The sequence below is a fragment of the Arthrobotrys flagrans genome (genome assembly GCF_004000055.1).
Source record: "Arthrobotrys flagrans strain CBS H-5679 chromosome Unknown unitig_3, whole genome shotgun sequence".
NCBI lineage: Eukaryota > Fungi > Ascomycota > Orbiliomycetes > Orbiliales > Orbiliaceae > Arthrobotrys > Arthrobotrys flagrans.
Window position 1 is genome coordinate 4,850,047 of NW_027137547.1, and position 27,726 is coordinate 4,877,772.

The 27,726-nt window shown below is 47.7% G+C and overlaps 7 protein-coding genes across 7 annotated transcripts; 4 read left to right on the top strand and 3 right to left on the bottom strand.

The window, feature by feature from the left end:
* Window positions 1-506: 506 nt before the first annotated feature.
* DFL_002809 (uncharacterized protein) lies at window positions 507-2,711 on the bottom strand (the record flags this gene model as incomplete). The annotated part of the gene is made up of 4 exons (XM_067631651.1): window positions 507-675; window positions 766-2,135; window positions 2,208-2,269; window positions 2,324-2,711. The coding sequence occupies 4 exons, from the start codon at window positions 2,709-2,711 to the stop codon at window positions 507-509; spliced, it is 1,989 nt and encodes a 662-aa protein (XP_067494176.1).
* Window positions 2,712-6,507: 3,796 nt separating this feature from the next.
* Window positions 6,508-7,462, bottom strand: DFL_002810 (uncharacterized protein; the record flags this gene model as incomplete). The annotated part of the gene is made up of 3 exons (XM_067631653.1): window positions 6,508-6,593; window positions 6,678-7,371; window positions 7,430-7,462. The coding sequence occupies 3 exons, from the start codon at window positions 7,460-7,462 to the stop codon at window positions 6,508-6,510; spliced, it is 813 nt and encodes a 270-aa protein (XP_067494177.1).
* Window positions 7,463-7,824: 362 nt separating this feature from the next.
* Window positions 7,825-10,264, top strand: DFL_002811 (uncharacterized protein; the record flags this gene model as incomplete). The annotated part of the gene is made up of 2 exons (XM_067631654.1): window positions 7,825-8,055; window positions 8,114-10,264. 2 exons carry the CDS (start codon window positions 7,825-7,827, stop codon window positions 10,262-10,264), a joined length of 2,382 nt encoding a protein of 793 aa, XP_067494178.1.
* Window positions 10,265-10,519: 255 nt separating this feature from the next.
* DFL_002812 (uncharacterized protein) lies at window positions 10,520-15,393 on the bottom strand (the record flags this gene model as incomplete). The annotated part of the gene is made up of 3 exons (XM_067631655.1): window positions 10,520-12,318; window positions 12,380-14,925; window positions 14,984-15,393. The coding sequence occupies 3 exons, from the start codon at window positions 15,391-15,393 to the stop codon at window positions 10,520-10,522; spliced, it is 4,755 nt and encodes a 1,584-aa protein (XP_067494179.1).
* A 2,540-nt stretch (window positions 15,394-17,933) lies between these two features.
* DFL_002813 (uncharacterized protein) lies at window positions 17,934-18,709 on the top strand (the record flags this gene model as incomplete). The annotated part of the gene is made up of 2 exons (XM_067631656.1): window positions 17,934-17,975; window positions 18,038-18,709. The coding sequence occupies 2 exons, from the start codon at window positions 17,934-17,936 to the stop codon at window positions 18,707-18,709; spliced, it is 714 nt and encodes a 237-aa protein (XP_067494180.1).
* A 927-nt stretch (window positions 18,710-19,636) lies between these two features.
* On the top strand, window positions 19,637-22,080 carry DFL_002814 (uncharacterized protein; the record flags this gene model as incomplete). Its single annotated transcript, XM_067631657.1, has 4 exons — window positions 19,637-19,642; window positions 19,771-19,918; window positions 19,978-20,089; window positions 20,154-22,080. 4 exons carry the CDS (start codon window positions 19,637-19,639, stop codon window positions 22,078-22,080), a joined length of 2,193 nt encoding a protein of 730 aa, XP_067494181.1.
* A 1,379-nt stretch (window positions 22,081-23,459) lies between these two features.
* DFL_002815 (uncharacterized protein) lies at window positions 23,460-27,459 on the top strand (the record flags this gene model as incomplete). The annotated part of the gene is made up of 3 exons (XM_067631658.1): window positions 23,460-23,759; window positions 23,821-27,114; window positions 27,175-27,459. The coding sequence occupies 3 exons, from the start codon at window positions 23,460-23,462 to the stop codon at window positions 27,457-27,459; spliced, it is 3,879 nt and encodes a 1,292-aa protein (XP_067494182.1).
* Window positions 27,460-27,726: the final 267 nt, after the last annotated feature.

Here is a 27,726-nt window from a genome sequence, read left to right on the forward strand (position 1 = left end):
TCGAAATACAAAAAGAAGGAGAAGAAAGGACTTGAATACACTCGCGCGATGTCGCCAGTCTCGTTATTAAAGCAAAGATCCGAATAGAGAGACAGATACAAAAATCAAAGAACGAGGTTAACGCCAAAACCCTTTGTATCCAAAACGCAAAAAAAAAACTAAAATGAAGATTCCAATGATGTTGAAACCGGTAAGTAATATCCAAGTGTGTGCTTCCGAGGTGGGCGGAAGCAAACAAGACCTCCAAAAAATTTCCTCCATTTTTGTTGAAAGGAGCTGTCCAAAAAATAGTAAAAAAATAAACACCATATCCATGATATCAAAAGATCCGAAGAATCGAAGAAAGAGCAAAAAAAAAAAAAAAAAAGCCTTTGTACAAACTTAAAGATAAAAAACTATTACCCAGTTCTTTAAGAAACTCAAAACGTCTCGTTATCTCCTGTAAATGCCGAAAAAATATACTTTGGTTGCTTTTGTGGTACTTTCAATTCGAATCCGTTAAGTTCTCACAGTCCCCACATCGATGGAATCGGCTTGTTCAAGATCTTATCGACGTCCTTCTTGTCGACCACGACTCCTTTCTCGGAGCACTTGGCCTTGGCTCGGAGTTCGCTGCAGAGATTGTCCATGTCAATCTCGCCGCTGGCGAACTTTGGATGCGATTGAACCTTGTCCCTACAAGAGAAAACATAATCAAGTTAGATTTCTTGTTTATTTAAATAAGGGGTAGTGTTCGAAAGGGGTTGAGAGGGGCGGGTTGCTTACCATATCTGATTACATTTCAGAAACGAATTAGGTTCGTCCGCCGGAACGACTTCCTCCTCATCGTCATCGTCTTCGATAAGACCCGGAACACTCGGCTTGGTTTTGTCCCCATTAGTTACTGGCGGAGTCGGCGGGAGCGTGAGATCGAAGGCCGATGGGAAAGCATCGTCAAAATAACTCATACCAGCGGCGTTGAAGGCAGTCTCCCCAGCCGAAAACGCCGTGGGATCTCGATAATCGTTGAACAACGATGTGTCAAACGCATTCCCATTCTGAGCAGCCAACCAGGAAAAAGAATTATCGGCAAGGAGATGCTTTTGTGTTTCGTCTGATGATGACGCATTATGTACGAGTCCTGCCGCGGGGAGAGGATTATTAGGAGTTCCACAGGCTTGCCCAAGCATGTCGCAGAAGGATACGGCATCGCCAACGGAGGACCCGCGGTGCTGACGATTCGGCGGGACTCTTTGCTCACCTTCCTCGGATATCGAGTTTAGCCGCGGAGCGGTGTCGGTTTTGTTTTGAGAAGGTGGGGATGCGACGTCTATTGCTTCTGGAGTGGTCCCGCAGGATGAGGAATTGTTCTGTCCGTTCTTTGCGGAGTGCTGGGAAACGGATGAGGCAGATGGGGAATCGGAGAAACTGAAAAGGCTGTTCATGTGCGGTGTGCTTTGCGAGCTGGAGAAACCTGTTCCTTTGGTCAGGTAGTCGGCGTTTGTGTCATTGTTTACAGCCTGGATGAGGGTTGGGCTGAAAAGACCGCTCAAGATATCATTCGATCGGCTAAATCTTGGCTCATCGATTGAGACCCGATGCACCTGGAGTGGGCTCTGCTGAACGCCATTAGAAAAGCTGTTGGGATTCGACCTGAGTGCCGGGCTGTTATTGTTGGAGTTCTGTGGGCTCGTGGATCCTCCTAGGCTGTTCCGAGTGCTACGATCAATCTCGAGGACTCCGTTTGGGCCAACCCTGTAGTTTGTGGGCGAGACATTACTCCCCCGATTTGGGGAACCGTTTAAGGCGTTCTTTCCACCGATCACATTCTGCCCGGGTGCGGCAAAGTTACCGAAGAGAGGGAAGTCGAAGTTGAAACCACCCGATGATCCAACGGCACTGTCGAAAGAGCTTAGACCATGCGATATCGAATTGGATGGAGACCTGCTATGGCCGCCTCCCATGCTAAATCTTTTGCGGTATTCCTTGAGTTCCGTCTGCAGTTTTTCGACTTGCTCCTTTAGAGCCCTGTTCTCTTGATTTGTGCTTTCTGAGACCTTTTCCAATTCCTGGACCTTCTGCTCTAGATCTTTCAAATGCTTCTCCTTGCGCTCGCGGAATGCGCGTTGCGCGGCTCGGTTTTGGGCCTTTCGCTTCTATCGAGATCGTTAGGATCCGAAATTAAATACAAATCTTATATACTCCAGGGAAGCCTAGAAATAACTTACAGATGTGGGTTCGTTGGTAATTGGCTTACGGCCCGGCTTCTTCGCTTGTTTATCGTCTCCTTCTATTCACAAAAGTCAGTATTCGCCGACACTGAGCTAGAAGTGGAAGCACCCACCTCTTCTCTTCGGCTCCGCTTCGTGCGGATCAATCTCATCCTCATCTTCATCATCCAAGCTCAACTTCCGTTTCTCATGTTCATTTCCGTTCCCATTCGAGGAACTATTATTCGTTCCGGACTCCAATCCGAAATCTCCGAGTTGGTAATCGGCAAGGTCGAAACTATAGTCTGCATCTCCCAATGCGTCTGCGTCCGTAAACAAGCTTGTATCGAAAGAAGCTTCTCCGTTTTGAGGACTTGTAAGGGTATCGGTGTTCTGGGAGTCCTTGAGGCTAGCGGAACTCGATCGAGGTTGCGAGTTGAGGGGGGCATTCGAGTTTAAAGCGGCCAGTAGCAGGGCTCGCTGGTCAGGCGAAAGGAAGAGTTCGGGTGATTTGGTAGACATTTTGACGGAATGATAGAAATGGGTATCTTTGAAATTATGTAGAGGAAATGTGGCCGCTAGCAATTGCGGATGGCAAAGAATATATGGTAAAAATACAGGGTCAAGGGAAGGGAAGTGGGGGGATGTCAGGAAAGTCTACTGGGGGGTAATCAAAATATCTGCGGGATTGAGCAAAACGTTAGTGGCGGTTTAGACAGAAACCAGGACAAGTCAACTGAAGAAATAACGTTATAGAAGGATAAAAGTAGGTAGCTGAGTCCCGTGAAGCCACGAACCCGAAAAGTTGAAAGGGAAGGGGAAAGGTGAATATTGCCTTGGAAATTGGTCTTTTGGGGGTTGGAAAATATGAGGGTTGGGTGAGGGGACTCCGGCCTGACGGAGAGTGACAGCAGAATGACGGCAAACAGCAATCCGGAGTTATTCGGAGACAAGTTTATGCTTTATATCCGGTTCCCGGGAAGGCTTATAGCTAGTGTTCGTAGGAGCTATCTTTCTCACCGCTTTTGAATTGAAGATAGATGACGTAAACGACTCTAGGAAGTCGGGCAAAGAGCCCCAAAGTTGTAGGGGATATATCTTGAGGTAGAGGGGGAAAAGGAAGGGAATAAATTCACAGGAGAGTTAGGTTCTAGAGAGCGGAGGATTGGATTTTTTATTTAACTAGAGCATTTGGGAGGGCTCGAGGGACAAGGGTCGAGGGGAGGTAGCTAAAAGCAAAAAAGGGTGTGCATGCACAGCTTCTGTCGAGTCTATGCAATAGAGGCTTGTACCGTCTGCAGTCGGTGAGACAAGGCAAGGCAAGGAATGTGAGCCCGCTATAAATTTACGGGCAAACGCAAACCTTCTTTGTCGCCTTCTGGTTGTTCAAAGGCTTCTAAGCAATGACATGTCGTGGCTAGTTCGAGACGAACTGGGGAAAGGAATCCGTGAGTCCGATAGGCGCCGGTTTGTTCGTTCCAATTTCAGTATAAAATGCGTGAGCGTTGGAATTCATGTGAGCTAGAACTACCACCGGATCTGCTGGTTAAGCGAGCCTGCGGATTGAGGCAGTATGGCAGACGGACAATCTTCAAGAATGGGGATTATGTAATGCTTCTTATATAGAATTTCGAGGAAGAGAAGGCGGAGCGGGGGGCATTTGAGTATGTACGCCGGGTACTATAAGAAACGAATAAGGGTGATTCGCTGACATTACGATCCTATACGATCCAGCAATATCAAATTCTCCCCGGATGGCTTGACCACGACGTAACATAACGTATCGCGGACACTCCGCGAATTATCTTCATCAATTGCATCGAGCTTGTGAAAATGAAAACTAACTTCGGGTTTGGGCGACGCAAGATGAAATCCAATTCTCGATAAGATTTTAGGCCGGATTAGGGCAAGATTGAAGCATCCTAATTGTCAAGAAAAAGCCACATATAAGAGTCATAGCCTCGCTTTGATTCGTGCAAGCGGGCCGTTTATTCGCAGGTCAATTCGTATTTTTTTATATTTGAATTGCGAAGTGATTCGAGGCCCATCAGATCATGCATGGTACTTGGGTGCTTCAACTGTCGCAGGGTGGGGTAGCCCGCAGCTGCAAAGACATGGTCTGCCTAACCTATCACACCTGAGCCCAACCTGAATCGGCCTGAGCTCCCACGTCCGGCCGGCAGAGCTTCGGCAGAACCGATTAGTGATCACGAGGTCGGTGTTAAGGTCTAGAGCGACCGGATTCAAATAAAGGCCAGCTTGCTCCCTCCTCTCTTTCACTCGAAAGGTTCCTGATTGACCTCCACAGCCAGAGAGAGACTTCAAAAGTCCCACTAGTTACGCTCTGGCTAAAGTAACTCGAAACACTGGGGGCTAGCCAATGGAGCAGCATGGAAGGCAAGAGAAGGGCTATTTCAAAATGAGTCGCAGAGGGGAGCATTGAATTTTTTGCTGACAAATTCAACTCGACATCCGCTTCGGCTTTCGGGCGTTAAATCCAATGTTGCGCCGAACCAGGGTTCCCTGTCGTTCCACTCCGGTTCAGGGCTAGGTGGCTGAAGCTAAAAATGGGGAACATGCATGTCTAGCCCGGGCTGCTGACTCGGGTCGAGTAGGAATGCTGCAGCTCGATGACCTCTTCCGCGGCTGGTTGTGGAATCGAGTGGTCTACGTCATCTAGACCGGCAGAGGGAATCGGAAGGACTAGATACCCGCTTGTGGTTCGTTTGCCCAGGAACAAACGCAACCGAAACCTGCTGTTTTGGCTCTGAAGGCCTTCCAGAAGGACGAGATGTGGATCGCTCCCGTCTGGGCTCTGTCGACACCATACTGGTGGATCACGGGGAGGTCGTGAAAGATGGGGATGTGCGGATGAGTCCCGATTGATTAAGTAATGGGGGCTCGACTTTGCAGATAGTTTATGCTGTCAGCTCGAGGATGCGTAAATCTCTGCTCCGAAATATGCAACAGTCTACAACACGTTAACGCCTGGCTTCGGGTGAAAATTTTTGAGCATGACACGATATAGAAAGTCTTGTCATCTCCAAGGTGGGTCGTAAGCGGATTTGATAGGCGTTTTGTCATGTATCCGTAGATGCGGTTTATCTATCAGAGGTTAAATACATAAATTTCTATAGATCAATCAAGATTCATATTTTTCTAAGTGATATTGGATCATGATGCAAATTTGAATCCGAATCCTTTCCCTGTTAACGTTATCGTTCCCCACATGCACATATACCCCCGGTTTCTAAATAGTTAGGAGACTTTTGATGCTTGCTCGGGTTTAGATTCTTAGTCATAAACGTTTAAACCTTTCATATCGCCTCGACCGCAGCTCTTGATATCGCTCGCCCACACCAACATCACCGGCACTCGAGCTCTTATAGCCGCAGCAACCTCGGCGTATTTGCGGATCTCACATGTAGGAAAAGATTGCATTATGGGAATTAGGAGCCGTAAACCCCGCAAAATCCGTTGTGGGGGACCAAGCTGAAAAGAAGCCTGAGGGTAAAGTAACACCAGCCGACTACTCAACATTCGAGTCAAATTTGCAAACCACGAACACATTTAGGGAGAATTCACAGTTCGGACGATGTATATTAATTTATTTCCCTTAATTATTAATTTTTCATATATCCTTCAATCGCGGCACGACGTTCCCCAATGTATTCTCCTCGTTTTTATGCGTATTAGGTGAGTTCTGGCTTAGCATCAAAACAAGAACACTTGTTAGAATGCACAAGGTAGGGAGAGTCTGATCAATGCTTGATATGGGGGTAGCAGAATAATATCAGCCACATAATTCAAAATTAGCGTTGTTTTCGTTCATCAGTTATAGTACAAAAAAAAAGACGGAAAAGGGTTAGAAAAAATTTACGAAGTTATCGAGGTGCAAATTATATGAAAACAGTAAAAACGCCAGAGAGCTCCGAGAGAGAAAACGAGAACAATCCAGGTACGGTGGTACTTCGTTCGGCTCGTTACCCCCTATAACTTATGCCCGTGTCTGAAAAAGAATATATTTGCATGCCCGATATGTCGTTAGTGATATCCAGTCAAAAGACGGAAAGGATAAAAAGATGTCTTGAGGATACTCATGGAATTGAAATTCCCCGAATTTCGGCATAGCGAAACCACGAATTTCCAAAGAAAAGTTCACGCCCCAATAATAACAACCGTGAATAAGGGTTTCTGATACGTCAGATGAGGAAGAGACGTCGCCTCTGCCTTCCAACCAAGTTAGAATATCCTCTTTGCTCTTCTGGTAAAAAATACGTCAAGGGTGATAATAATAGATCCACAAGGGGACCTAGACTTAATCATCATTATCCGCCCTCTGGTAGATATGCCTCTCCCTAGCAACATCCTTTCTCATGGGCTGGCCAGATCCAGTAAATCCGACTTTGAGGAGGGGAACGTGTCAGCTGGTGGTCTAAATAAAAAAATAGAATTGGGGAATAGTCAATGAACTGAATAGATGCTTACCTCGTCCGTGAATACCATCCGGTGTTCGGAACATGCTGCCTTCGCCAATCTTTTTCGCCTTTCCAGCCTTGTTCGATTTGACGCCTTTCGCGGCGAATGCCTGCCATTTGCTCTTACTCTCGTTGAGCTCCTTCATAGCGCGGACTTTTCGAGCGGCTTTCTTCCCCAGTACTTCTCCGTCCTTCTCTTTCTTCCCTGCCTCCAATGCACCGGGGTTCAATGTCGGAGCCTGGGAGATAACGGCCGTATTTGTTGGAACCACCTCGGTCGGTGGGCTGACCCTTGGCTTCTTGTTGGTATTTGGTCGGATATCTTTCGCGGTCAAGGTTTCATTGGTATTGTCGTATCCCGTAAACGAAACGATGTAAACTGGATTCTTGCTAGAGCCTGTGACAGTTGTTATTCTCGCTGGATACAGTGCGCCATCTCCCGAAATCCAACGAGCTTGAACTTGATCGCCAACATTGTACGTTACTGTTGGAGTGACTCCATTGCTAGTAGCCTCTGCGGCAGATTCGGCAGGGCGCTTTCGGTTGGTGGATGTGGACTGTGGGGCCGGCGCAGCAGCAGGGGCCGGCGCTTGTTCTTCGGCGATGGTTTCTGTGAGTGATATTAACTCTTCGAGTTCTTTCCTGAGATCGAGAAGTTCTTGGTTGTCGGGTGAGCCCTTTAGGGCAGCTTCAACTGACTCGAGCTGGTAGAAGAGGGCTTGTTAGCTTCTCATCGTAAAAGGCACGGACGGGATATCCTACCTGGAGTTTGTATTCCTTCAATTCGCTATCCATTTTCGTGATCGACTTCCTTCGTAGTTCTCCCGTCAAAATTTCAATATTAAACTAGGGGGTTCGGAGGCGGATATGCTATGGAGGGTTCGTATGGTTAATCACGGCGGTGTCCGGATTCGAGGTTGGTTCGGTAGGAGGTCGTGGCGGAAGGGTGACGATGAATGATGATGGGCAAACAAATCCAGGGCGGTTCGGGCGAGGCAAAACCACAATAGCAATCACGTGATCTTTAAATTTAAATACAAAAATTTCGAAGACCCACTTCCCAGCAGTTTTCGAACCGTCGGCCTGTCGCAGACCATACCAACCAGCATATCACCCACCGAACCCGACCCACAGTAAAACAAGGATCGCTCGTCCCAATGGCAGAGAAGCGATCACACTCACAGGCCTCGAAGGCCAGAAAACGCCGAAAAATCGGGTCTACCACGGCCGAAGCTGTCCCAAAGCGCTGGAAGACGTTGACACCGGACTCGTTGAAATGGCGCAAAGTCGATATGCCAGATCGTCTTGACGACGTCGAAGGCTTCTTTGGGCTAGAGGAGATTGACGATGTTCAAATTATCAATAACAATGGTCTTCTAGAGTTTAAGGTATTTTAGCACAACTATATGGCTAGACAAGGGCAATCGACTAATAATTGTTCTCTAGGCTGCTAGAGCTGCTGATAGTGAAGCCGAGAGTGAGGGTAACGGCCCACATGTAGGCGACGATGAATGGAACGGTTTCTCAGACGACGATACGGGCGACAAAGCTGCCACGACGGAGGCGAAAGACGAACCAACTATGAATAAAGCTCAAGAACCGCCCAAAGAGAAAGCGCAAACAAAAGACCCTGGGGTACAGAACAAGAAAAAGGAAAAGAAGGGGAAGGAGAAGCAAAAGAAGAAGCAGAAACAAAAGGACGAAAAGTCAAAGCCGAAACCAAACGATACCGTTGTTGTAAACTCTTTCGCAGGATTGGAAGGCCTGCGCGACGATGATCTCGAAGTTGACCTCCCCGCATGGGAATCGCTATCACTATCGCCATATACACAGCAAGCACTTCAAAAACTGAAATTCACAGACCCAACTCCAATCCAGAAACTGTCTATCCCTTCGATAATAGCTGGTCACGACCTTATAGGCAAAGCAGCCACCGGTTCCGGCAAAACCCTAGCCTTTGGTATTCCAATATTTGAACATTGGCTGTCCGGCTCGAAAGACCGAGCGGTACCTGCTAAACTACTTGGTGAAGAAGATAAAGAAGCAGATGCTTCGAAGTTAGCCAACCCTCTTACTGCATTAATTCTTTCCCCGACTCGTGAGCTGGCGCACCAAATCACTGAACACATCCAAGCTCTAATAACGGCCTCTGAGGTAACATCACCACCTCATGTTGTATCTCTAACTGGCGGTCTATCTATCCAAAAGCAATTACGAAAACTTGGACAATCAGGTGGTGCGGACGTCGTGGTAGCTACACCTGGACGACTGTGGGAAATACTGAGTGAAAAATCCGGATATACACGATGGTTCAGAAAGACTCGCTTCCTTGTAGTCGACGAAGCGGATCGTGTTCTTCAAGAAGGCCACTTCAAGGAGGTCGAGCAAATCTTAGACGTCCTGACCCGTGACGCCGAAGAGGAGGAAGTAGCGCAGAACCCCGATGTCTACGGTACTATCAAAACTGTTAAACAGGCGAAACCAAAGGATCGCCAAATACTTGTCTTTAGCGCGACCTTCAGCAAAGACCTCCAACAAAAACTCTCCTCGAAAAAATCTTGGAAGAATTCAAATACTGGACTCTTGAACGACAAGGATTCTCTGGACTATTTACTCAAGAAACTGCCATTCCGAGAAGAGCATCCACAATGGGTAGACGTAAACCCTGTTGACCAAATGGCCGAAAACCTCCGAGAAGGAATCGTAGAATGCGGCAATATGGAAAAGGATCTCTACCTCTACTACCTTCTCCTTCGATACCCTCTGCGCACCCTTGTCTTCACAAATTCCATATCAACCGTCCGCCGTCTCACCAATCTCTTCCAAAATCTAGAATTATCGGTTAACGGTTTGAACTCGAATATGATCCAAAAAGCACGTCTAAGGAGTTTAGAACGATTTTCTGCGCCTACAAAACCGGTGGGGAGGGATGGAAAACCACAGCATCAAATTCTAATATCGACTGATGTTGCCGCAAGAGGATTAGATATTAAGGGCGTCGAGCTGGTTATACATTACCATGTTCCAAGGGCGGCAGATACATATGTTCACCGATCCGGACGAACAGCAAGATCCAAGAATTCCGGCGCTTCGATCATCTTATGCGCGCCGGAGGAAGCATTGGGAATCAGAAGGTTAGTAAGCAAGGTTCACGAGGACCGAGGGTCAAAGAATCATGCAGGTATCAAGTCCATATTCGTGGATAGGAGTCTCGTTACAACATTGAGGACAAGAATCGAACTGGCCCAGAAGATTACGGGAAGTACATTGGCAAAGGAGAGCCAAAGAAAAGATGATGATTGGCTAAAGGCTGCCGCTGAAGATTTGGGGGTCGATTATGAAAGTGACGAGTTTGCAGAATTATCTGAAAAGGGAAGACGAGGTGCGAAGAAGAGGCAGGAGGCTAGGAGTGTAGGAAAGGATGAAATGGCGGCGTTGAGGGCAAGGTTGAGAGAGGAACTATCAAAGAAAGTAGGCAAGGGAAGTCGTTTGTATCTCACAAGTGGGGTGGATAACCTGGCACAGAGATTGGTAGACAGAAAGGAACACGATGTGTTCTTTGGGGAAGAGGGCGGCTGGGGTTTGAATCATTTGTGAGAGTGGCACGTAAATCCGGGACGGAATCAAGAAATGGAGTTCATTTAATCTATTAGTTCATAGAAAAGTTGCCTAGAGGTTGCATGGTATTGGACACCGAATTACATCTGAAATCCGACCGAAAGGAAATATGTATATACACATCCAGACGAGTTTTGTTGTATAGCATAGCCAAAGGCAATCCGAAACGCCGCGAATATATGCATTTAAAGATCGAGAATCATATGTATGTAGTTGAACAAATATACAATCGCTTTAAACTTTCACAGAAGCTTCGGTAGAGGCACTCGTTTCTTGACCTCCCTTGCCTCTTCCTCTTCTCCTCCCACGTATTACACCCTTTTCAGGACCACCTCGTTTTGCAGTGGCCGGTACGTCCTTCGCTTGTTGGGGATTTTGCCCACTCTGAGTCACCTTTCCACCATGCCCTCGCAAGTTAGCTCTCCCACCTCGTGCCCCACCACGTCCCCGTCCCTTATTTACCCCCGCACCCTTCTGTCCCTGTTGCGATATCTGCCTCTCGTGCTCTTCTTGCTGATACCTCTCGCTCTCTTTCTCCCACCAATCCATAAATTCTTGTTCTTGTTGAATCTCTTGCAAACTTTGTTTGGGTCCCTTGCCCTTAATGGTGTCTTGCTGTATCTGTTCTTGTTGGATGATTTCTGCGAGAGGTAAATGGACTTGCTCTAGCCTTCCAGAGAGAGGAGGGAAGTCGTCATATCGTTCAGAGCGTGGTTGTGTTGGGGAAGACATAGATTTTGATGGACCTGTCGGGATCACATTACCGCTGCTGTTGTACCTGAGAGTATGTACTTGAGGCGGGGGAGTTGGAAGATTATGCTTTGGCGCTACAAGTTGTGTTCCTTTGGGGGACGTAACTTGTCTTGGTGGCGTATTGAAATTTAGTGGAAGCTGAGTGGGTGGGGGAGTTTGGAAAACGTCAAGCAGTTTATTCGGTGCATTATCCTTCCGTGGCGTCGACAAGGGCGATGAAGTTTGTTGCTGTTGAAGTGATAATGGATTGGAAGGCGAACGCACCGCTTTCCATGGAGAGGCTTTCGGTGCCGTTGTTGATTTGTCTGGTGTTGAAGCCAAAGCTGGTACAGGACTACAGGCAGCTTGTTGTGCTTGAAGCTGTTGCTGACGCTTACGTTCTTTTTGGGATACTTTTGTAGTTATTGGAGCAGTAAAGTTTGATGCAGGCAATTCGCTTACACCAGTTGTGTCAATTGATGCGGACGACAGGCCAAGAGAAAGATTGCTAGTCCTGTTCTTTGAGGCCTGCGTTATGATCTCCCGCATATCAAGCTTATTAGACTGTATCCCAGCCCCCAGGGTCCAAGGCCTGGAGGTAGTTTCACTGGGCACAACTTGACTTGAAGGCCCTCCTTGGTTTGGGCTTACTGGGATTCCTTCCGGACCGATTTGTTTGCCCTTGCAATTATACCACACATCGGTCTTGGGAGTAGTGCCGAGCCCGCATGAATCATTCCTATTGAGGGCGGGGCTCTGAGATATAGGCGTTTTCCTTGACTTGGAACCAGAGTCCTCGTCATCCATATCGAATATGAGTTCACTTCCTTGGACAGGGAGTAGAGGTGGTGTTTTAACTGGTGGTCTTTCTTGGCCAGACTTCGATGACCGTCGACGTCTCTGCTTTTCGTAGCTTCCAGCACGGAAGCTAGAAGATTGCCTATATGAGGCTGGAGAACTTGCAAAGTCCACTTCTGCTGCCGAAGCAGCTATCGGTCCGCCTTCTAGTAGTTGTAATAGCGCCTTTTGTTCGTTTTCTACCGAAGTACCAAGGTGTGGATGCCTTTCAAGAAGCTCGGCCTCCGCACGACCGCTTCGACTGAACGGCATGTATGCCAACTGGCGTTCTTTAACGGCTTCGTCAAGCTCTGCCATTAGATCCCCGTCAAACTCGTCAAGGGCACGGGTTTCCATCATGGTATCTATATTTCGGAAAATGTACTCAAGACACACCTCTTTGAATGTCGAGACGGAAGACTCTGAGATGGCGGCGAGAATAGAAGTGGCATTTCGAGTGTTAACTGTAAATTGGTTAATACTCAATACACTAGAGTATAAATAGAGTCGTTGGTGAGAGCTTACCAAATCGGCCGATGGTCCTCTGGCAGATTTCAACCAGTCGATCGAGCATTAACTCGTTCGCAACACCAAGGACATCGATAACGAGGTCTATGAACGCATCCACACCGTCCTCTGTCGTCTTCACGGTGTCGAACAGATGCAGAGACTTGTCCGAATAGAGGAACTTTAAAACGATATTCATTGTCTCAAAGGTAACATGCTTCATATCGACTCGGATAAGTTGGTCGGCGGCATATTCTTCCTCTCCCTTTCGTGTGGCAAGCCATCGTCCAGAACCTCCATGATAAAGAGCGTCGAAGAATGAGCATCTTGCACACAAGAGGGAGCTGTGAACTTTGATAGTATCGTCTTTCAATTCCAGAAGCATATCGCCGGTTGCTGAAAAGAACGGGTCGGAGAGAGCCTCTTCAATATCAGTATCCAATGTAAGCTTGGCCGAATAGAGCCCGGATGTGGCAGCGGCAAGCTGCTTTAAACCAAAGTTATTCGCAAGCAGCCCAAGATCTGTCCGCACTCGCTGGAAGAGTGATGTTTGCTCCTTGTTTTTGCTGAATTTTGTCCAAACTGTAACGACAACATCTTTATATAGATAGAATATGAAGATGAGAAGTGAAAACCAATTGATACTTTTGAAAGTCAAGTCGAAGGTACCGCCAGGATGGTGGTGTATTTCGACAATGCCCTCATGACGGACGGTGCGAGATTTCATCGCCTTTGCGAACAGGGACCGCAACTGTGGGCAACGACTAGTGAGCATGAAGGAGTGCGCCGGAACACTGATCCCCAGGTCATCTAACTCTGCAGATCGGATGACAGTGTCGTATTCAGTTAGGTCCATTTCATGGATTGTTTCCTTGAGAACATTTATAAAGTCCTCCTGTAAAAACCAATCCATGGCTCGCTCTCGTAAGTCATTCGTATCCGGCTTTGTAATCTCCTCAGTCCTTTCTTTGTCCTCGAGTGAGTTAAGATCGTCATGAAATGAAAGCAAGGATCCTAAATCGTCCCACAATGTTGGGTCACGAACCCTAAGTTGCGTTTTGAGGATATCAACATCCCTTCGAACGGCCGCGAAAGAACCGAACGCATTGCTCCGAACTCCGACAATATGTGTCAGACCGGGAATCCGAGCAAACTTGTAGTCTTTTGCCCGATCCAACAGCTGTGGAGCTGTATGATTTGTCGACGATGAACCTCCTAAACCTTGGGTTTCCTTAACTTTACTGCGCCTAGTTCTCTGCCACACACTTCCAGATTCGGTACAGATGATCACGGCACCTTCTTGTCCAACATCGACGTCTCTAACGGCCATGTGTCGTTTTCTCAGGGACCAGATACGCTGTGGCACTGGAAGGCTTCTCGTCGTCGTGGCTGTCGATTTTTCAACATTGATCGTAAAAACATCTCCCATTCTCGCGAGTGCTGCAATGGTATTGCCCCCCGAACTAATCTTTGTGATAAAGTTCGGCTTGCTTTGGTACTTCGATGTAGGTCTTGTGGGCTTAATGCCTGTGTTCGGAAACCGTTCGAAAGGAAACGTAAGCTTCATTATCCCGAAGTTCATGAGGACCCAAACATCGTGGTTCTCGAGGAGAACTGCCGTGGCTTTGTCCGTAACCGTGATCATTGATATCAACTGCTCAGATAAAGCTACCGCTGCAACTTTCCGCGGAGATGTCTGTGTTTCCAGTGTTCTGGAGTCGGCATCAACCAAACCTAGCTGACCTTCATTTTTGCCGAAGACGAATATGGAGTCTGTAGTATGAACCACGGAATGATGCTTTGAGGCAGCCGCACCGATGACTTTCTCTCTACGCAAATTGGTGAAAACTTGTCGTGGGACCAACTGATACTCCTCCTTGTCGTTCTTGTCGATGTTCGCTGGATACCCGAGTTGCCCGTATCTTCCAGTTCCCCAAGTAAACACGTCACCGTTCTCCAGGACAGCAACGGTATGGTCCTGGCCGAGGGCGACAGTGCGCACTCTTCGAGGGAGTTCTACGCGCCTGAAGGTGAATTCTGTAGACTGATGTGCCAAGCCGAGTCTTCCACCCTGCCCATGGCCACAGACGTAGAGATTGTTCGAGGCTGCAGTTGTTATCATAGCGGAATGAAATTTCGCCAACTGGATATCCTTCACATAAGTCGGGGCAAGCGTGACTAGCGCATCTTGGGATCCACCGGAACCCGGCTTTGGAATTGGCATCCTCTCTGGAAATTGCCTATCATCGCCGTCGCTGAATCCCAGAGATACGTTCTTGTTGCTTCCCCAAACAAAGGCTTCATCTCCAAGATATTCCCCTTTAAACTCGCCGACTTCAAGATCCAGATCTTCAGATTCCGTGTCCTCCTCCTCATCGGAATTCTCATCGAATTCATCGGTAGTATCGGGTTCAAGTCCGTGCTTTACTGTTTCCACTTTGATTGTCGATTCGAACAACTCGAATGGCGAGTTGCCCTCTCTATCCTTGATTTTAACTAGGCCGACTCCGTCGTTCTTGGATAGTATTTGCTTTGCTACGCTTATATTACCGAAGTAAAGGGCCCTGGGCGCTCAGGGAAATCAGCGAAAGACTCCGGATATCGGCAGTGATCCCCACTCACCGATGCAAAGCTGTCCAACCAGACTCAAAATCCTGGAGAAACAGATCCGTTTGAGGATGCATCAAAAGCGCCTCTACGAATTCTAGTTTGTTCGCCGTGGCAGCATGGTGGAGCAGAGTAAGGCCAGTAGTTGGCGCCAAAGGATTCGCAATAATATTGGCAGGGAGCCTCGAGTTTATTTGGAACCGGTTCAGCGTAACGGCCTTGGATTCGGTACTCGGGACTGTATTATACCCGGAAAACGTGGGCTGCCTCCTCGGTAGTGATGATAGATCGAAGGAAGGCTCGTTCGTTAAAGACCCGGTGGTATATTCATTAGTCCCTCCGGACCTATCTTCGGATAGACCCAAAAGACTTCTGAATTTCTCCAAGTCATTCTCGAAGTAGGCGCGCCAAAGATGGCTGCTCATATGCTAAAAAGTTGGTTTGAGGGGAGGAACTTTCCCGTCGCTCGGTTTCCACTATGCGGTTACGTGAACAGCAAGTGGCGAGCGAATGGTAGTTCCTTGAGAAAACAAGCGAGAATGCTTCGGGCGACGAGTAGGGCCTTTGTTACCACAAGGGTGTACACCGGTTACGAGATTTGAGGATTCGGTTCGTTAGACGAGGATTGACGTCGTTCGTAGGTTTCTACGAGGGCAATGGCTTCTTTTTGCTGTCCTTTTGATGTGGCGTTGGAGATGCTAAAGTTTGAGTCGTTAATTTTGGTTTATCAATTTTGGGGGGCGAAATTAAGATAACAACACCTTTTCTTTGATGACCGACGCGAGATTAAGGCGGGAGAAGGGCAAAGCTATCGAATAACGGTCGCGGATGGCCGGAAGCTTCGGTAGAGCAGACTGAAAAGAAAACAAAAGGAAAAGCTAGGAATATCGAGCGGCAATATAGGAGGGTGGTGGTTGTGACTGCCATTTTCACTATCGCGATCGAATCGCAATAAGTTGGGTGTCTACGCCCTAAATCGGCGGGGCTACACAGTACGGTACATCTCATCTCGAGAGCAAAGATGAGTCTACTGCGATTACATATGATATATCGCGCAGCCCACCTTGGGATTTGGAACCAGCCTAGTCGCCTGCACCTGCTAGCCCCTGGTCCGCGTGGGGTTGCTGACCCAGCCGAAGCAAGTCGACCAGGCCACATGGGTGCCTTAGCGTAGCCGACCTCCATTCCTATCCAACCAATACCACCACGCATGTTACAGTGCTTTCCAGCCTCACGGCTTCCCTCACCGAATCTAAGCCCAAAGACGCCTTAACTTAAGAAGGCGCGCAAGTTGTTAATTTCTAATAGACTGGGTCACGGGAGCTCTGTTTAAATAGACGGTGCAGAATTCGCTAACTACCAGTTCCAGGCCACCCTGTAAACATCTATCCGCTCCCAGCTACGAGCCGATATAACGCGACCCTAAGTTTGAAAAATGGGCACAATTCTTCTGCAAGTTGGACGGCTCTATTATTCATGGCGCTGGAACAGCGAATGGAATATTATAAAACAGAAGAGAGAGAAAAACTTTGTCTTAGGGTATCTCCACGAAGGTGTATCAATGAGCTAGCTAGGTGTAAGTCGCTATTCGGCAAATACCAAGCACATAATCGGGTGGTTCAATAACTGGTACTACGAACTGCTAGACCACTTACCAAAGCGGCACAGAATTCGCAAAATTGGTCAGATCTGAAATTAAATACACGAACTGGATATGTAGCAAAATAACTCTAACATATCCCTTTATTAATTATCTAGCAGAAATCTAATTATATAAAGCCTCGTAGGCGTAAGCACAGATATTTACACGGGAAATGCTAAAAGTCGTCGGAGAACAGATACTCTTAGTCTCAATACTATTTTAAATCATTGCCCACGATTTTAGACCTAACTAGTTAGTTAGATATCTGAACTAATCCCATAGATTTTCTTCAATTCAGTGGTAGACCCCGCGAATTAAAGGTCCGGCTCCGTTGGGACCATGCGAAGCGAGTTGTTTGTGGTATTTTGAATCCCTGCCGCTTTTAGAAGCCTGTAATAAGACCCATTTCAAACGACGCACACAAAATTTCTTCTCTTCTTTTCTCTTCCACCCTCAAATCTTCGTTTCGACGCGATATCGACTTTGCTGCGGACATGTTTTTGTTTCCAACCTAAACAGATCTCCTTTCTAACAATATTCCAGAGTAATGTGATTTAGCGGAGTCTTTCACAGCTAATAATTGATGGTGAGTCTATACTTCTACTTCGAGCATACATCCCTTTCTCCTCTAAAGACGACCTCAATGATGAGTCCAATACGCATACAAAACATGTTTCAACCCCATCTGAATACATTATGTATGATACTTGCGCTTTAAATGAGAATAACCCCTCTGAGTTTATCGTCTACGGTCCATTTTGATATCCACCAATGGATTGCCTTCTAACAGCGCCATACTTGTTGTTATCAATATTGTACCAAGGCTAACACCCTCGAAAAGATTTTTTTTTTATAGAAAATCAAAGCGCACACTCGGTTTTCCGCGGATTAGACTCGGTGCTTGGGGGCCATTGTTCTTCCATCCGTGAAAACCTCCGGCTCCTCGGTGCATTCTATGGACCGATTAGTCAACATTTGTGATGGGGTTATGTATGCCCATGTATGCCGTCAGGAATCTTAGTCAGGAAAACGGAAACTTCCGAGCAAACAAAGAGTTCTCCGAGTCCGATAGATGATTAGATAACCATGCCCTCAATGTATCTACCAATTGTATGGAATGCAGTTCACATATTCATCATTTTCATCAAATTGACGTACCGGGAGGCAAACAAGCCGGTTCCGTCCACATGCTAGAAATCAAACAATTTATAACTGATGCCAAACGCCCCCTCTGTGATCCACTCCCAATATTCAACTACACCTAAAGACAGTAACATCCATCTATATTGCATTGAAACTAAGTCCTTACAATAAATCGCAACCATGACCACGACATTTGCACTGCTTGGAGCCACTGGCCTTGTGGTAGGTTTCACGGTTCCACCCATTGTTTGTGTTCCACGATCTAATAAATGTGTTCTACGTAGGGCAGCAACATTCTCAAATATTTGATCCAATCACCAACGCCCAGCACAATCGTCACTCTCACACGTCGTGAGCACGACGAGGCCATCACCTCATCAGCAGCTGCTGCAAACCACACACTCACTGCCAAAATCGACAAAGATACTGCACAATGGGCCACCATCTTCGGTGAAGCCTGTAAAGTGTCTCCACCTCCCATTGCATTTACGGCATTGGGGACCACCCGTGCTGCTGCTGGCGGGTTCGACAAACAATATGCCCTTGAACACGATGTCAATGTTGCAGTTGCAAAGGCTGCGAAGGAAGCTGGTGTTAAGACGTTCGTGTTGATTTCCAGTTCCGGCGCCAACAAAGATAGCAGTATTGGGTATCCTAAACTGAAGGGAGAGATTGAGCAACATATCGAGGAATTTGGGTTTGAGAAGTTGATCATCTTGAGGCCGGGATTACTGCTTGGTTCTAGGAATGAAACTAGACTCGCAGAGGGTATCTTCCAGGCTGTTGCAAAGGGATTACGTAGCGTTAGTGGAGGGACATTGTCGGACTTTTGGGCACAGGGTGGGGATGTAGTGGCTAGAGCTGCTGTGCGAGCCGCCTTAGATGAGAATATTAAAGGCAAAAAGATTTTGTATCAAAAGGATATCGTAGAGCTAGGGAAGGAGGAAGGCTGGTAGACATTTGATGTCAACCGATGAGCCGAAGCCACTGCATGCATGTTGGTTCATGATGAATATATTGCTGCTAGGGAATGCACATTAATGACGGACGAACACGGGAGCCTATTGGGAATTAATTAATATTCATTAAGTTTAATCAAGCAATCATCCTTGAGGGTTTCGATACAGCACCCGTCTTGGTATTAGACTAGGTTTCGATAAATAATTGTCTTCGTGGGAGACTATCCTCGAAATCGTAGAGGGTTTGATCTAATTTATATCGAGTATTGTATGCTGGGTTCTTCGGACATCAGGAACCATAAAGGATGACATGACTAGCTAGCTAAGTAGTGTACGACAATTGCAGATACCAGATGCATTGCCATGAAGTCGTTAAAAAAATAAATAAAATAAAAATTAAAATAAAAATGCAGTGCGTGAGGTTGAAGCTGTTAACACGAGTCTATCAGCTAGGCCAAATATTTCTTTCTCTTCCTCCTCACCTCTTCTCCCATCAACCATCACATCAACTCTTCTTCTCCCCATGCTAAACACCCATCACCAACTTGAATTATCTAAAGTCGCGTCCCATCCGTGACCTCGGTCAGATAACTCGCCTTCTTCCCACCCGGTAAGTGCTCTCGTGCAATCGTGTGTCACTGGCTGCACAAAGGCTTGTTGTTCCTGCAAGATTATTGGTTGTGGCCCACAAACTCGATCCAGCAACGAGCTTCGGCGCCACAACTCAACCTCCATCCTCCCTCCATCATACCCTCCCACGCATCCTTCTACCTCCAGGTGTATTTGATCGCATCAAGCTTCAGACACCCAGCTACTCTACCTCTTGTACCCATATTCCATCCTACGCTCGCATCGTTACCGTCGTCTCCTTTTAAACCACCTCCTTCCTGACTGGCCATCTTATCTTCTCTTCCTTCATATAATATGGCTGTAAGGCTTCATAGTTCTCCACTACTCAGCTCCCACCAGCGCTCTTCTTAGCTTGGTTTCATCATCAATCTTTGTCGCTACGGTACCGTACGGCCTTGGGAACACTGCTAACATCCCCAATCGCTTAGTTTCCTTCCAGACCCGGATTCGTCCCAGGTGCCGGAATGGCTCCTTCCAATCCTATGCCCAACGGGCCAGTCCCCGTTGTCTTGCCACCAAATATCGTCCTTGTTCCGAAATCCAACATCCGTATCCTCTGCGTCGCCGATGTTAGAGGTGAGTTCATGCGCGTTTTGGAACGCTATACGTAGTAGTCACGACTAACAGGTTCCCAGGTGATCTACTCTCGCTGAACGAACTGGCCAAGAAGACTAATGCCGATTACATCCTTCACACTGGTGATTTTGGATTCTATGATAACTCGTCGATACACAGAATCGCTGAGAAGTATAGCGCACCACCAACCATCTTACTCCCTGTAGACAGTATCTCTAATCTAAGATTACACTAGGACACTTCGCCATGTCGCTCAATACTCCCCTCTCCTGTCAGAAGGAACCAAAAAGTTCATCCAGAACAACCCTAGCGGCCAGCCGATCAAGGGTCGGCTCGCTGAGGAGCAGCTCTCACAGCTCCCTAAGTTCCTGGACAGAACATACGCGTTTGACGTTCCTGTTTACACGGTCTGGGGTGCCTGCGAAGATGTTGCCGTCCTAGAAAAGTTCAGATCCGGCGAATACAAGATCGACAAGCTGCACATCATCGATGAGGCTTCTTCAAGACTGCTAGATGTTGGTGGTGTCAAGCTCCGACTCCTCGGTCTAGGCGGGGCTGTCGTCATGCATAAACTCTTTGACAATGGCGAGGGCAAGACGACCATCGCTGGCGGCCAAGGTACCATGTGGACCACCCTTTTGCAGATGGGTGAGCTGCTTGATACTGCGAATCGTGTCTATGATGCTAGCGAGACTCGCCTCTTCCTGACACATTCCTCTCCAGCTCGCGAGGGCCTCCTCAACGCTCTCGCTGTGGCTATCAAAGCGGACTTCTCCATCTCTGCTGGTCTACATTTCCGATATGGAAGTTCCTACAACGAGTTCAGTGTTAATCCCACCCTGGACCACTACCGAGGTAAACTAGCTGCTTCGAAGGCCTCCTTCAACGACGTCTGGGAAACTGTTAAGGGCGAAGTCATGAATACTGTTGCCCAGAATCCTGCCCAAAAGCAGCTTCTCGATAATGCCCTTAACATAATCGACAAGATGCCCAGCACGGCAACTGGTCCAAATCCATTCGGCGGCTCGGCACCTGGAAGCAAGGGCGAAGTCGATGAGAGTGCCTTTAAAAACATGTGGAACTTCAACCTGGCTGATGCCTCGTTTGGCCATCTCATTCTCGATATCGAAAATGGTCGAATCGGTACAGAAATGAGAGCCCAGGGCTTTAATTTTGCCCACAGAACCGGGAAATCAAATGCTGCAACTGCTGCCGCCAATACTGCCAATACTGCAGCGGCCTCTGCAGGTCCTTCTGGTGTCGAGGCTCCCACCCAGCCCACCGACCAGCCCACGGCATCAACTCAACCTACGACCACCCTTACTTCGCAAACTACCGTCCCGCAAACTACTGCCCCGCAAACTACTGCCCCTCCAAGGGCCCCATCTGCTCCTCGCCGCGACGAACCTGTTAAGCCCGCGACACCAATCAATGTCCCACCACGCACTCGTTCTGCCACCCCTTCGAGGCCTGTTGTTGTTGAAGCTTCTGCGGCACCGGTCAAGTCTGAAGAGCCAGCGAATGGTGCTTCCGTTTCAGAGGCTACCGATGCAGCTCCCAAGGAAGAGCTAACCGAGCCAAAATCTCTAACATCCCCGACTCCACCCCCACAAGTTGAAGGTGCTAGTGGCGGCTTGAGAATTGGCCTTTATGTCACCAACATCACTGGAATTGAGAAGGTTAGAGAGCTGTTCCCTGAGTCTGACCGTGATCTTATCGACCGAATTGATGAGAAGCATCCCAAGAACGGTAGACCCGTCTACTACTATGTCTTCTTTAAGAATCAAGGAGATTGGAAACAAGTCTTAGAGAGGTTGCCTAAAGATATTACAACGAAGGGTGACCGCAATCGTCCCTTCGTAAAGGAAATCGATGATCCATACCAGGGACCCGGCGGAGCAGGACCGTGGCGCCGTGGCGGCGGTGGCGGTATGGGCCGTGGCAGAGGAGACAATCCCAGGTCGAGTGCTTCTGAGAGCGAGGGACCGCCTGGAGGTGGTCGCACCGGTGGTAGAGGTTTTGGAGGCGGCCCTGGTGGACGCCCCCCCCGTGGCGACCGAAACCAACCTTTCGAAGGTAGAGGAGGTGGACGTGGGAATCGGGGAGGGAATAGACGACGTGATGGACAACCAGATATCCCGTCCTCTTCAACACCGGCCTAAATCTCACCCACCAACCCGCTACTCCTTTTCAAACACGACGAACGAAAATTATTTCTGGTAAAGTCCAAAAGCATTTGTTTATAAACGGCGACTTTTATTCTGCACCTCGTGATTCAATTCATTGTTTTTATTTTCAGCGGTCCTTTTATTGGAAATTCTTTTCTTCTTCTTCTCCAGGTGTTCGTCTGTGTCCCCCAGACTTTTCACCTTCCCCGACCTCCCCATTCCTCTCCTCCTCATGACTTTGAAAACCTCTACATTATGTTTCATCAAAAGGCCCTTTCTTCCTTACTTTTTCATACGTCTTCATTCCCTTTTTAATGTGTTAACGTTCTTACGACGATGGTTCTGCTTTTCTACTATCGTTCTTACATCAACATGACTGGATGTAATTATGAAACTGTACCCAGAACAGAGCAAGAAATTCGAAATGCGAAATACGAAATGCAAGGTTGTTATAATTTTTCCTTCTCTGAATATAGAATAGAATAATTATAATACCCTTCCTATTAATTTACTTTGCATCTCTCCTTTACTTCGTTTGCGGAATAGATCGTTCCACAGTGATACTGTTCCGTCGTGATACCCCAGCCGTACATATTTGTAAATACATGTTTCGACTGGCCTGGCCGCCCGTCACGTTCATTTTTACCGATATGTCCAGTCTGTCGGATCATCAGGGGCAGCCAATAGAGCTGCAGGCTGACATTGTCTGAAATCTTTTGCTCCGCGTGACGGGCGTTTTCGGTGCCCCGGAATTCGTCCTTCCTAGCACCAGAAGGTGCCAAGCCCTCGTCTGCGCTAACAAGCCGGCGTGTTCATGTTCGTCATTGTTCGCTCACTCTCCCATCTCTATCCTTCCTCTTCACAGGTACCGTCGTTACGGTCTACCAACGTATTATTTACCCTCTAGAAAAGCCATTAATTTAGGGTCTACGGTCGAGCGACTAGTTCTATTACCCTTTGCGGCGGCTCGATTATATCTTTTTCACCAACATTCTTCGACCACCAGCCACTCCGGTCGTCGGATGCCAGCCACCCGGTCAAGTGTTTAGTCAACAGACCGACTGCTTCGCATCCAGTCGAAATCTACAAAGTAAACGACTTGTTACTAATACTACTGGCCTGGGTTTGGAGTCGTCACTTGGCTATCTTGCTCCGGCTTTCCAACACCGACGGTACTAGGCCAAAGTACCCTTGGACTACATCTTCGTTTCGACTTAATCTCTGTGTCGTCAGGCGGAGTCTCCTACAGGTGTGGACTTAAAACTTCCGATATAAATACGTTGGCGATAGATACAAACTTCGGCGGATTATAAAGGACCTTGCACAAGGCCGCTCCTTTCTGTTCATAAACTGAACAGCGACAGCGAAACAAGATGAATGGCTCCGGAGGAGCCCCTCGAGGGTCGCCTTGGGGGATACGGCGGCTTCTCTATCTAGGACTTTCGACTTCCTTATTATTTACACCGGCTATCTCCGCCGAACCGACAGAGAAACATAAGCCGGGTTATTGTGCGATCAGGAATGAGTGTGGGCAGAGAGGCTGGTTCGGCAAGCCGTTACCATGCCCTGACAACGGGCCGGCGAAAGAACCGACAGCAAGCCTGAGAAAAGATTTGGTAGATTTCTGCGGGCAGAAATGGGCGGAAGGTGCGGTTTGCTGCACAGATAATCAGGTAGGATTGTTGCAAGGTCTGAAGCCTATATCATCGGTGACTAATGGGTTTGCTACAATAGCTGGAAACGATGAAAGGCAACCTCGAGGTTGTCCAGCAACTTTTGGCACCATGTCCTGCCTGCAAAGCCAACTTCTTCAACCTAGTCTGTACAATGACATGCTCTCCGAACCAATCCCAGTTCCTAAATGTTACGAAGACGGAAACATTAAATGGCAAGGAGGTGGTCGCGGAACTCAGCTACTATGTTGATCCATCTTATGGACGTGGCTTTTTCGATTCCTGCAAGAACGTTAAATTCTCGCAAACCGGTGGATCTGTAATGGAATTCATTGGCGGAAACGCAAAGACATGGCCTGAGTTCTTGAAGTTTTTGGGTGATGAGAAGCCAATCGGATCCCCTTTCCAGATTAACTATGTCCTCAACGATGATACCCCAACACCACCGAACCCGATTAAGGCCATGGATGATCCGATAATCAAGTGCAATGATCCGAACCCCGCCTATTCTTGTTCATGCTTGGATTGTGCTGAAGCTTGCCCGAAGCTTCCGGATTTGGAAGACGAGAAGGCTTGTCGTGTTGGAATTATCCCATGTTTATCATTCTCGGTCATCGTCATATATGCCGTCTTCCTGACAGCAATCTTGCTCTGCTATGGGTATTTCTTTACTAGGGACTATACCCATCGGTACCAGCGGCTGAGATTGCTGCACGACGACGGGCCATCTGATGATGAAGATGAGGGTGATATCTTGGCACCAGCTGGATTTTCAGATCATCCAGCTTCCGAGTACCCACTGAATGTACGGCTAGACAATGCCTTCCAGAAGCTTGGGTACGGCTGTGCCACTTATCCTGGACTTACGATTGGGACTTCAGTTATTGTCATTGTCCTCATGTCGTTGGGATGGTTGAATTTCCAGGTTGAAACCAATCCTGTTAAACTATGGGTTTCGCCAACCTCGGAGACTGCTTTGCAAAAAGACTTCTTTGATGCAAACTTTGGACCTTTTTGGCGAATCGAGCAAGCGTTTTTGGTCAATGACGTTTCTGGGGAGCCGCAACCGGTGCTGTCGTACGATACGCTCCGATGGTGGTTTAATGTGGAATCGACTGTTAAGAGGATGAAGAGCTTGGAGGATGGAGTCACGCTTCCGGATATTTGTTTCAATCCAACTGGAGCTGGATGTGCGATTCAATCTATCAGTGGCTGGTTCGACGAGAGACCCGATCTCCTGAACCCTAGTGATTGGGACACCCGCGTTAAAGACTGTGCCGCAAACCCGTCGTCTTGCTTGCCAACAATGGGGCAGCCATTAGATCCCGAGGTTGTGCTTGGAGGCTACACCAATACAGACCAAGTCCTTGACGTACCGGCTATCATGGTTTCCTGGGTTGTGAACAATCATCCTGAAGGCTCTAAAGAAGTGAAGAAGGCCATGGATTGGGAGGAGTCGCTTAAGAGATATCTTTTTGATGTCCAGGCTGAGGCCCGTGACCGTGGTTTGAGACTCAGCTTCAACACCGAGATCAGTTTGGAGCAGGAATTAAATAACAGTGCAAACACAGATGCGAAGATCGTGGTTATCAGCTACATCTTCATGTTCATTTATGCATCCTTCGCCCTCGGATCTACTGGCTTTTCGCTTCCAAAATTAATTGGACACCCATCAAAGGCCTTCGTGGACAGCAAGTTTACACTCGGTGTTGCAGGAATCGTTATCGTCTTGATGTCGGTATCAGCCTCAGTGGGTCTATTCTCGGCTCTGGGCGTCAAGGTCACATTGATCATCGCCGAGGTTATTCCATTCTTGGTTCTTGCTATCGGTGTCGACAACATCTTCTTGATTACCCATGAGTTCGAACGCGCCAATGTCTCCCACCCAGATAGACTTGTCGAAGACAGAATATCAAAGGCTCTGGGCAGAATGGGACCATCTATCCTTTTGTCAGCGTTCACGGAAACATGCGCATTTGCCTTGGGAGCCGTTGTTGCCATGCCTGCAGTCCGAAACTTCGCTATCTACGCTGCTGGTGCGGTAGTTATCAATGCAATCCTTCAGGTCACAATGTTTGTCTCCGTCCTGGCTATCAATCAAAAGAGGCAAGAGGAGAACCGATTCGATTGTTTCCCTTGCGTCGTCGCCCCCGGTGGTCCGATCCGACAAAACGCCGGAGAGGAGGAGAGCTACTTGCAGAAGTTTATCAGAAAGACATATGTTCCGAGACTGCTTAACAAGTACGTCAAGGTTACGGTTATTGTGATTTTCTTGGGCCTTTTTGCGGCAGGCATTGGCCTTATGCCGGAGATTGAGCTAGGCCTAGATCAAAGAAACGCCCTACCCGACGGAAGCTACACGATCGATTACTTCAATGATCTGTATGACTACTTCGGATCAGGCCCACCTGTATTCTTCGTTACCAAGGAGTACAACATTACCCATCGGGATGAGCAACGAGGAGTTTGCGGCCGGTTTACGACTTGCAATCAATTCTCTTTGGGTAACATTCTAGAGCAGGAAAGAAAGAGGGCGGAGGTCAGCTATATTACCAAACCAGCTGCGAATTGGCTAGACGATTATTTCCAATGGCTAGATCCCAGACAAGAAGGTTGCTGCGGTATCAAAAAGAAGACTGGGTTTGCTTGCGACCCCACGGGCTTTAACTGCGATGTTTGTTTCGCAGATCGAACGCCGGCCTGGAATCAGACTCTCTATGGAATGCCCGAGGGTGAAGAGTTTTTGAAGTATTTGGAACTCTGGCTTGATGCCCCAGTCGGAGAGAACTGTGTTTATGGTGGTGCTGCCGCATATAAACATGCGGTTAACCCAGACTACGAGGCCAAAACAATAAAGGCAAGCCATTTCAGAACATCGCATAGCAAGTTGGCGAGCCAGAAGGATTTTATTGAATCATTTTCAGCAGCCAGGAGGATTGCGGCTACCATCAGCGAGAAGATTGGGTCCGAGGTTTTCCCTTACTCATCGTTCTATATCTTCTTTGATCAGTATACTACTATTATAGGACTGACAGGGAAGTTGATTGCCGGTGCTGTGTTGTCAACCTTTATCATTTCAAGCGTCCTTCTTGGAAGCTTCCTCACAGGTCTGGCGGTTTCTATCACAGTCACTATGATTGTGGTTGATGTTATCGGAGTCATGGCGCTATGGGGTGTTAGCTTGAACGCTGTGACATTAGTGAACCTTGTCATTTGCGTGGGTATCGGTGTTGAGTTCTGCGCGCATATTGCGAGAGCATTCATGTTCCCGAGCCGAAGCTTGTTGAAGAAAGCGAAGAAATTAACTGGAAGAGACTGCAGGGTGTGGGTTGCTATGGTTAATGTTGGCGGGAGTGTAAGTTTTAGATCTCCATCTTCCTGAGTTATGGGTCGGGCTAATGTTATCATTCCGCAGGTTTTCTCCGGCATTACTATCACGAAATTCTTGGGTGTTTCCGTTCTTGCTTTCACCAAGAGCAAGATCTTCGAAATCTATTACTTTAGGATATGGCTAGCGTTGGTCGTCTTGGCTGCTTCGCATGCCCTCATTTTCCTGCCTGTCCTTCTATCCTTGATCGGAGGCGGCGGATATCTTGATTCTGATGAGGATCTAGGGCTAGAAGAAGACCTTGCAAGCCGCCAGTACGCTTCAAGAAACTTTGGACCCCACAACTTTGAGGACGATAGCGATGAGGACTGACTAGTACGAGCGTTGACGGGAGAATGTAATTCCGAGAGGTGCGGGTGAACGCGGGAGTGGGAGATGATTCATATGCATGCCTTGGGCGTTGGAGAGATTGTACCATTATCATTGCCTCATTCATCATTTAGTTGATTGCTGCCTAAGATATCCTCTTTGTACTCTATTTGTTCCTGTTTTTGATTGATTACCTGCTTTGCATGTGTAGGAGCTGGATACGCTAGATGGGATGATGACGGACTATTGAGTAATATAAATTTCTTCCAC